General features: G+C 31.4%; 1 protein-coding gene and 1 long non-coding RNA gene across 2 annotated transcripts; both read left to right on the top strand.

Annotated features, from left to right (window-relative positions):
* The first annotated feature begins 642 nt into the window (after positions 1-642).
* Positions 643-5,118, top strand: LOC112101597. Its single transcript, XR_002907624.1, has 2 exons — positions 643-772; positions 3,951-5,118. It is a non-coding gene; the product is annotated as an uncharacterized LOC112101597 (long non-coding RNA).
* A 685-nt stretch (positions 5,119-5,803) lies between these two features.
* Positions 5,804-9,258, top strand: LOC18054684 (trafficking protein particle complex subunit 3). The gene is made up of 5 exons (XM_006452119.2): positions 5,804-6,032; positions 6,150-6,247; positions 6,592-6,691; positions 8,128-8,310; positions 8,969-9,258. The coding sequence occupies exons 1-5, from the start codon at positions 5,976-5,978 to the stop codon at positions 9,089-9,091; spliced, it is 561 nt and encodes a 186-aa protein (XP_006452182.1). The 5' UTR covers positions 5,804-5,975; the 3' UTR covers positions 9,092-9,258.
* The last annotated feature ends 1,560 nt before the right edge of the window (positions 9,259-10,818 follow it).

Genomic DNA, 10,818 nt, shown 5'->3' with positions numbered 1-10,818 from the left:
CATCATTTACTTATTTTACAATCTTATTCCATTTATTTTGTAATATGACTTTAAAAAATTTGCCTATTAAAATATTTTTATAATTTTTTTAATTTTCATTAACAAATAAAGTTTTTTTTTACAAAAGTTCTGGCTATAAAAATTTTGCCAATAAAAATTATATTTAAATAAGTTTTGTTTAAAAAATTATACCAAATGAAGCTAAGGTCATAAATACGGCTTCACGTGGAATCATAAACAACAAAAATTATAGCCCAACAAAAAATTTTTCTTATACTTTCCTTCTCAAAAATTTAAAAATGGTAACAGTTTATTTTCTCAAAAAATGGGAACAATGCAAATAGAAGAATTAATGTTGCATTTACTTCCCATGAATGAGAATCAATGAATAGGAATGGGTTTCATTACATTGTTTACTTTTGAAAATAACACAAGAATCGGAATGGGAATAATAGGTTCCACAAAAATTTAAGAATGAAATATAGAGTTCTGATACCCTTGGGGAGTTGAGAATCAAAGTCCCTTACACTAAAGAGACAAATTTACCCCCAATAAACTTCAATAATTATAATTTTATCCTTTAAATTAATGCAAAATATAAAAGCCCAAAATTCATTAAAAAAAGAAAAAGAAAAACGCATGTGCTCCTGAAATCCCTAACTCGGCCACACTCTCATCGATATTGTTGCTCTTCTCTGCCAGTTGTTGGTGATGGCGCAACTTTTCCATTGCTGCTCGCCTACTTCGGTGTCGATCCTGTATCTCCAAGCAAGTAAATGATTCATTTTTCCCTTTTTCATATCTTATAATAAAATATTTTCATCTTTTGTTCTTGTTCTTTTTTATGGCTTTTTTCTTCAACTTTTTGATGACTTTTTTTCTTCAAAATATAATGAAATATTTTCATAAAAAAAGACTCATCTGCTAATTTGTTTTGATATTTTTTAAAAATGGGTAAAACTATTAATTTCAAGTGAAACTTGTTCTCAAGAGATTGTTTCTGGTAAGAGTCATTGGATAAACCACTTGATTTGGTTTATGGGTTCTTTTTTTATTAGATTCGTTGAGGTTGAGTTTGAGGGGCTAGTTTGTGACTTCGACTGGTTATTATTATTTGCTAGTGAAAATTTGAGAAGACATGGTAGGCTTTCTTGCGATTATTTTAGGTCTTCTAAAATGACACTGTTGCTTTAATTTCACTATAATAAGATTTGAGCAATGATTAAAAATAATAATAATAATTTGAACAAGAAAAAATATGCATGTGCAAAAAGAATGAGGGAAAAATGATTATGCTTGCAGCTTGATTATGGTCCATCATTAGCATATGTTGCAATATAAATGTAAATTCAATAAATTAATATTGCCAAGTGAAAAAGATTAAAAGAATCAAAAGTAAATATTACGTAATTAACAAATAAAAGAAAAAGAATAATTGACATTTTTTTAAATATAGTTCCAAACTTCCAGGTTCCCAGTTAAGATTACTTTGCTTCTCACAAGAGAAAAAATTTCTAGAGCACTTTTTTAAAATTGGAACCTGGAACTATACCATCTTCTGATTTTGCTTTCATTAATTTATAGCACTAATTATATAATTTAAAGAAATGTTAATTAAAGAATGTCATATAGATATGTAAATGATTAATTAGTATGTCACTGTCTAATATTTTAGCAATGTTAATTTGTATCTCACACAATTAATTAGAGTCCTCTAATTAATTAACTACACTTACATATGTATGTCAACAGATAAAGGGAATAGGAGCCACTAAAAGCTAGAGAGTACTTTTTATCTCTATGTATTCTTGTTGCAAATAGTAGAAAAGTTATTAGGGTCTCAAGGTGAAACTCATCCATTAATTTCAAGATTATTATACAAGAATCTCATGTGATTCTTTATTAAAATTGACAACTATTCTTCTTATTTGATAAGAAATCCCTTGTTGTATCAAGATTCCTTATTAAAAAAGTACCGTGAATTAATTAATATATAATTCAGCCTCAAGTTTTCTCTCTCTTATTTTTTCATTACATGAAAACACTGGCACAAACTTATCATTTATTCTTTTATTAATAATATATTTCGTGTTATTAATACACCTAGACATGATTTTAAAAACAAATCATTTATCAATTCTTCAAATGCTTTCTTTTTCTTTTATTAATAATATATTTCTTATTTTTTATCTTCTTAGAATTTTTTAACCTTACTTTTCAAACTAAGTTATATTTTCACACGCTTTTTTTTCTATTCCAAAGGTCTTTAATGCTTTTTAACACTGTGAGTTCATTAATATTGATTGGCTTCATATGTGATGTTGAAATATAGGAATGACTTGTTTGTTAGCAAGAAAGAAGAGTCTTCGTAGTTATACAAAGTTTGTTGACAATGTTGCCAATAATTATGGCTGTGTGTACTGCTCTATGCTCCCATCTTTGCTTAACTTATGAACAAAGATCGAAAAATCCCAAGTCACACTATAGACTTTGTCAACAGTTGAGCTTTTTGTTTGACTTGGTTTTTAAAAGTGATGTTAAATGCTTGTCACAATTAAGAATGGATAGGCAAACCTTACCAAATTATGTAAGCTTCTTTGTGAGAAAGGAGGTTTGGCTGGTAGTAAACATGTGACACCCGAGGAGACGCTTACAATGTTTTTGTATATTTTAGCACACCATTTGAAAAATCAGGTGATTAGTTTTCATTTTAAAGATCCAGAAGAATAGTTAGTAAATGTTTCCACGAGAGTTTAAAGGCAACGATTATATGTCAAAAACCATTTTTGGAAAAAAACATAAGCCGATGATAGAGAATTCAACTGACCCCACATCGAAATGGCTTAAGTTACGTGTAATGTTACTTTGATACCTACCGCTCACTCATACAATTGTGTACATTGACTTACAAATTTTTCATAATGTTATTGTTCTTATAATGTATAATTGCCTGGGAGCATTAGATGACACATATATAAAGGTTCATGTTCTAGAGGTTGATAAACCAAAATATAGAAATAGGAAAAATTAAATTACAACAACGTCTTAGGAATTTGTTCACAAGATATGCAATTTATTTATGTCTTATCAGGATGTGAAGTTTTGACTCACAATATGCACATGTTAAAAGACATTGTGTTTAGAACAAACGGTTTAAAAGTCCCTCATGGTAATATTCTGCTAACTAAAATTATCTTTAGATTCTAAGAGTACATAATTTATGTTATGCCTTTTAATATGAAGATGTTTCATTTTTGCTATTAGGATATTATTACTTGATTGATTGTGGATACATCAATGGAATGAGTTTTCTTTCACCATCTAAAGGACAATGTTACCATTTAAGTGACTTTAAGAATGAACACCAACCTTCTACACCTGAATAGTTCTTTAATATGAAGCACTCAAGTGCTCGTAATGTGATTGAATGATGTTTTGGGTTATTAAAGAAGCAATAGGCAATACTAAGAAATCTTGTCTTTTATGATATAAAAATATAAAGATGTATAGTATATGTTTGTTGTATGCTACATAACTTCATTAGAACGGAAATGCCTATTGATGATATAAAAGTGGAAATAAATAATGAACTAACTCCCAATATTGATTATAACTTGGAGGTAATTGATATCGTTGAGCCCACAAATAAATGGACTATTTGGAGACAAAATTTAACTTAAAAGATGTGGAAGACATGGTAAGGAGTTAGTTTATTACTGTTTGTTATTGTATTGTTATTTGACTTTGGATATTGTTGTTTGGTTTGGATATTGTATTTGTTGGCTGACATTTAGATATTGTATTATTATTTGAATTTAGATATTGTATTTCTTGATTGACTTTAGATATTGCATTTGTTGGTTGACATTTGGATATTGTATTGTTGATGGACATTTGTTATATACATATTATTTGACATTTAATTTTTATTATTGTATTTGAATATATAGATTGACTGACATACCAACTCCAACTCCTAGAGGACGAGGTATGAACAAACATTATTGGACAACAACTAAAGATAATGCGTTGATTGACTCGTTGTTTGAGTTAAGTCAAAATCCTAAGTGGCGATCAGATTGTGGATTCAAGAATGGGTACTTAGAACAATTGAAAAATAAAATGGAAGCAAAATAGTTGGGTTGTGGTTTGAAAGCATCTCCTAACATCAAATCAAGAGTGAAATAGTTTAAATAGCAGTGGTGTGTTATGTCTTATTTGTTATCTATGAGTGGGTTTAATTTTGATAACAACAAGATGATGATCTTGTGTGAAAAGAATGTTTTCGATGAGTTTGCAGAAGTGATCTTTGAATTGTATGGTGTTAATTTCATTACTTGTCTTGATTTTATGTTATTAGCAACATTTTTCAACAAAAAAGGAAGAATGAAAATGGTTTGTTTAACAAACCATTCTCGCATATTACACTTTCACTTTGACATATGGTCAAGATCGAGCAACTGGAGCAAATGCGGGAAATGCAGATGACGACAAGGATGAGGTATGCGAAGAGGACAATGTTGATGTGAATGTAGGAAGTCATTTAGTTAATGAGCCTATAATGGATGATTTTATTGATGATATGTCTCTTACCCCTCAATCACATGTTGTTCCTCAAAAAGTAGAAAATGCTCTAAGTAGTAGTTCAACCAATAGGTATAGGAAAAGAAAAAAAATGAGAGAACAATTGATTGTATGTGTTCAAGTATTGAGACAATGATTGAAACTGTGGCAGTGATGGTACCTAAGATAGACAGGTTGGTTAATGTGCTTTCTACGGCAGACAAGGATGTGACTAACTTTCAGGTTAAGTTGTATAATGAGATGACGACAATTGAAGGCTTAACTGAGGACGAGATGTATGATTCGACTACTATGATGACCACGAAGCACGATCTACTACGTGTATTCTTTACTATGCCTAATCACCATAGGAAGCGGTATATCCTGCAAATGCTTCGTCATGGGATATAATCTGGTATCAGTTTGTGCTGCTCTATGTTAGAATTTTAAACCTCTATTTCTATTATCTGTAGCTATTAGATGGGAATTTTTAACTGTATATTTGTATTATGTGTTACTAGAACAAATGTTGTACTAGACAGTATTTTGAAATTATATTTGCAAAGCGGTTGCATCATTTTGAATTTAGGATGTCACAGGAGTCAGTAATTTCTAGTGCTCAATCTCAATTAACATATGTGCTGGAAACATGGTAAAAGAAAGTGTTAAATGGCAAAAGATAAAATGTTTAAGTTTTATGAAGTCAATAATTATTTTTTTATTATGCTGATTCAAACAAGCTTCGATTGAATTGAAATATTGATTAATAATAATATTATTGTTATTATTTTCATTGTTAATTTTATTATTAATAGTATTTTTAATAATGTTTATCAGTATTAATATGAATTATTATTATTATTATCATTAACAATCATTTTTATAATAAAAAAATAGTAGTAGTTATTACTATAAGTAACTAAGGACATTTTAATAACTTGAAATAATTCAGTTTTTTTCGATTTTGATTTTAAGGTAAAGTAAATATATTAATAGGATTTCAACCCATTTCGATTCAACAACTAAAGTAAATAATTTATTTTAATTCTCATTTTATATTTTCATTCTAAATTATTCTTATTCTAATCTATTTTAATTGTATTTCATTATATTTACTCACAAGTAAGCGCAGCATAAATTAATAGTGGCGTGGGTTTGGTCTGGTATTTGAAAACCGAAATAAGGCGTGAGCGGATCCAGATTTAAACCGGATTCCCGATTAGCGGCGATTAGCGGGTGGGTCAAACCCGAACTCGTACATTTTGAGGAGAAAATGATATTTTCACACAAGATACTTTCGGTCGAGTCATTGGTATTGCACTGGGACATTGAGGCGAGCTAAGGAGGAAGAAGAAAAAAAACCTATAAATTCTGGTGATCAAATTTAGATATCGCTTTGCAGAGATCTCATAATGGCTCCCGTTGGTCCTCGATCCGGTGACGCAATCTTCGCCAACGTGGAACGCGTGGTAACCGTTTGATTTAATTCTTCTTAAAATCTCTGAATTTATTTATTTTTTTTCATTTTCGAAAATGATTGTGTTGAATTAACAACTGTTCGTATTTTGAAATTCCGATTTCTGCAGAATGCTGAGCTGTTTACATTAACTTACGGCGCCACTGTGCGTCAGCTGCTCACGGATCTGGAGGAGGTTGAGGAAGTTAACAAACAGCTTGATCAAATGTGCGCATTTTCAATTTCATTTTCGTTTAATATTCATTGGAAAATTTTAATTTGGAGTGAATGGTTAGGTGCTAGGGAAAAATATGTAGCGTTTCGAGGAATTTGCTTTTTTATACTAGAAGCTGTGCTGTTTTGTGTTTGATTAAAAAAGAAAAAATAAAGAAAGAAAGAGAATAGAATCAGCAAGCATTTGATAATCTTTGACAAGCTCTGTTATTGAATTGAAGTTCAATTTTGTATTAATAAATCATCTTGAAGTTGGTACTAGACCAGAATTTGATGGAGTTCTTAGGATTTTATGACTAGATTAGAACATGATTCCTTTGTACTGAATTTTGTTGCAGGGGCTATAATATTGGGATTCGACTGATTGATGAGTTTCTAGCAAAATCTAATGTCACTAGGTGTGTAGACTTCAGGGAGACTGCTGAAGTGATTGCAAAGGTCTGTTTTCACAGCTTAGTGAATATGAAGTAAAAAATTTATTGATCTTAGTTGTTTTGAAATCTGTTAATACCCTTGCTTCTAGCCAAAATATGGCTTCTTTATATCAGTTTATGAATTATTTTCACTTTCCTGTGTCACATAGATTGTTATTACTATCAATTGTGTATATCAATATGGTGCAACTGTGTCTGTTTGTGGATGTACGAAAGATGTATATTATTCTCTGTCTATGATGATTCATGCATAACAATCCATGTTGATTCATGGTATATACTATGATGGTATTAGAAATATGTCCATTTGAGCACCGCTTAACGTAGTTGTCAATGACTTGATCTTTATACATATGCAGTTGGGCATTTCTGTTATGCAGTTATTAAACAATTTGATGTGATGTAGCCTATCAAATACGTGTGTGTTTTTTTCTATTGAAAGTTGTGGTTCCTCAGTTTGATTTTGGATACTTGCTGAAATATGTTTCAAGTTAAATTTTATTCTGCTGTTTCCCTAAAAGAAACGGTGGATTTATTTGGAATTCTCCTAGGTAATGTCTAACTCAGGTGGATTTGAATCTTCTATTATAGAGGCTTTATAATTTGAACTTGTGCTTATTTAACTAGAACCAAATCCCCGGCCAAGTTGAGCTGAACTTAAACACGAGGTTGGAATTGTTTGAGGCCTTTAAATGACTTTTTCAAATTCTAAATGATGTTGCTTTTTTAGTGTGTCTGTAATGTAAAATATTGCCGAACTGTGTACTGATAATTACATTAGTCTACGAATTTATTCCTTTTATTTTTCCAATGTGAATGTAGAGAATGCATGATGATAATTTTATGCTTTATCACCAACAGATTTGCTAAGATGTTGCTGAAATGCTACTGAAGGAGTATATCTGAAGATTTTGGGTGTATTCTTATTTAATCGATTAAATTGTTGAGGCATTAGCTATAACAAATTGGATGTAGTTTACTTTATTAGATGCAGATTTCTGTAGTTCTACTTTAGGAAAGCCACAGATGTGTGGAGTGTAGTGAAAATACAGGTTATGAGGTTACCATTTGTGTTGAATTCTGTTTATAATGTTGGGCATCTCTTCAAAGTAATAATTAGGCGTATAGTTGAAAGACCACTCAGCGCCATTGCTGGATTGTCCTTCTGAAATCTACAGAATTCTGGACTGGATTCAATTGACACTCAAAAAAGTAATTAAAGCTGTCAGCTATCAGCCTTAGACAGATTCTGATACTGGTGGTTCTGTTGTTGTACTTTTTTCATTTTCTTTTCAGCTTGGATTCTTTGGCTTTTCTATGACATGTATTTAGTTGATGTGTTTTGATTCATAAAGCCAACCTTTTGATTCATAAATACTTTCTCAGTCTCTACTTCTGAAAACGAAATGGCTCAATTCAAATGATCTCTGATGAACACAGGTGGGTTTCAAAATGTTTTTAGGGGTTACTGCAACCGTGAGCAACTGGGATGCTGATGGGACATGTTGCAGTATAATTTTGGAAGATAATCCTCTGGTGGATTTTGTTGAGCTTCCTGATACTTGTCAAGGCCTTTATTATTGCAACATCTTGAGTGGAGTCATTAGAGGGGCCCTAGAGATGGTGAGTGCTATTCCTTGTATTAAGAGTTCTTTTTTTCTTTTTTAATTGTGGTGTGCTATGTACTACTTTTAGACTCTTGCATGCCACCTGCTGACATTGCAAGGCTATGTGCTAACAATTTGACATTGTTTTGTATACTAAGCGAGGATGTTACTAGTGGATGAATTCAACATGGATAAGTGTGTCTCCTAGATGGAAGCTTTTTAGAAAATTCTGTTTTAATGGAAGTGAACATTATGAATCTCTAAACCTCTTATATTGCTTTTATGTTGTGTGGTTGGTTCGGGCATCTCCTTACTGTAAATGTAAGAAATGAGATTAAGAAAGAGGATTTGTGTCCCTTACGGTATTGACGTCTCATTTCTTTACTATTTGATCCCATTGTTTGCTGTAAAAATATAGTTCTTTCTTTTCTGTTTTTATCTAAGGATCTGAATTTCGAAGGAGTCCATCATATTGATAGAGTGAGACCTGGGGTTGGGTTGAGTTGAGGGTAGAATGGTCCATATTGTCTTTCAACTTATTATGTTCTATGTGTGCTCAGTGCTGTAGCTTGAGAAAACACGGATGGTGCTTGTGCCCACATACTTTTTACCTCTTGTGTTTTACTTCTCTTCCTTGTCAAGTGTTGGCGTGCTGAATTTTCTTCTATTTGCAGGTTTCAATGAAAACTGAAGTCACTTGGATCCGCGATGTGCTTCGAGGGGATGATGCATATGAGCTGCAGGTGAAACTTCTGAAACAAGTCCCAGAAGAATATCCATACAAGGATGATGAGTAATATCCTGTCTTGGTGCCTGATGCGGACATACGGAGTTTACATTCTTGCACTTCATTTTCCCTAAAGAATATCAGTTTTAACAGCTTGTTCTCTGTATGAATATTCACTTGGGAGAAACTTTGAATAGGTTTTCCGTTTTCAAATGCATGGTAATGCTTTCAGATTTATCAGCTTTCTGAACAAAGCCCCGCAAACATTAAAATCACGCATGAGAAATTAGAAGTTCCACCGGGAGAAACATTGATGCATTTTCCCCCAATTCTTTCCCATCAAAGTTGCAGTCAAGCTCGTGGTGGTTGAATAGTAGGCAATTTCCACATCATCAATTGGTCCACATGGCACCATTTTCTGAGTGCCGACAAAACTATCATTATATACGTTCAGTGATATTTTTTTAATTTGCAAGTATCATTCATTATTTAGTTTTAGAGTGATGAAGTGGCCGGTAGGCACTCAGCAGTCGGCACGTTGCTGTAATATCACACCTTTTGGGTTTGAATTTTGTGCGGGTAGTTGTCGTGACAAATCATTAAAATTATAGTGTGAAAAAGCATTCATGAATTATTCATCTTTTTAGATTCTTCTTTAATGTATTAAATGACAAAGAAATAAGGCTTACGCTGGTGGCTTTATAGCCTCAACTTATGAAGCATAGTCAAGTTTTATTATTACTTAGTCGGCGAAAGTCATTGATGTATATCTACGTAGTTGGGTTTTGTTTGAACGTGGTGGGTAATGTGGCAGCAATCAAGTCAACTAATATCATTCATATAAAAAAATATCAGAATAAAATAATTATTTCTCTAAAAGGAAAAACACATAAAAGTTCACATGGTGAAGCTGTATATTCACTTGAAAAATAATGTATATGAATAAACTCAGTATGTTTTTAATTAACGGTAATTCCATATAGTTTTATCATGTTTTTTCTATTATTTTTTCAATTCATTTTAGTCCCATATGATTTTAAAGATGATTCTATCACTGTTCTGAAAATTTTTTATAGATAAATATTAGTACTATTTACTTAGAACATGCTGCATAAATTTAATTAGTAAAATTTTAATATTATTATTTATATATAATGATATATTATAATCAAAACTCTACATATTTCTTACAATCAGACAACAATCGAGACTCTCCTTTATAATTCTAAGATGACACAACCCGAACAACAATCCTCACTTTAATATGAGAGAGAAATTTATTCTACCCCTAAAGTAGAGAGTCAAATAAACCTCTATCAAGGGGAGTCGAGTCCCAACAATTACTAGAATTCGAACTCATACACCCAAAATTATTGCACACATGAATTACCAATTATTAAAATAACACTAATATAATTTATCACTAAGGGCAATTTAATAAAATACTATTATTTTGGGCACTCTCCTGAGTTTTTTTTTTCCCTCTTTGACAACGAATCTCAATGAAAGATATCGAAATACAATCTCTCGGTGTTTCTACTGATTCCTACAATAACATAAGAAATGTAAAATTCCTAAAGAAATAAAACAGAGAAAAGGATAAGTATGAAAAAGAAAAACAGTGAATTGCACTGCACCAGTAAAATAAGAAGAATATTGATTTGGCCCTTTTAAATTTCTTTGAATCCATAGGTCTGATCCACTCATCCAAAATCATGTGAATTCAAATTAACTAAAATGATAAAGGATGATTATTGCGAAAATAAGCACACACCCACATACATCGAATCTTTTTAG

This window comes from Citrus clementina, unplaced genomic scaffold (genome assembly GCF_000493195.1).
Source record: "Citrus clementina cultivar Clemenules unplaced genomic scaffold, Citrus_clementina_v1.0 scaffold_1, whole genome shotgun sequence".
Taxonomy (NCBI): Eukaryota; Viridiplantae; Streptophyta; class Magnoliopsida; order Sapindales; family Rutaceae; genus Citrus; species Citrus x clementina.
Note: the sequence above shows the minus strand (reverse complement) of the source record. Positions and strands in the feature narration are given on the sequence as shown.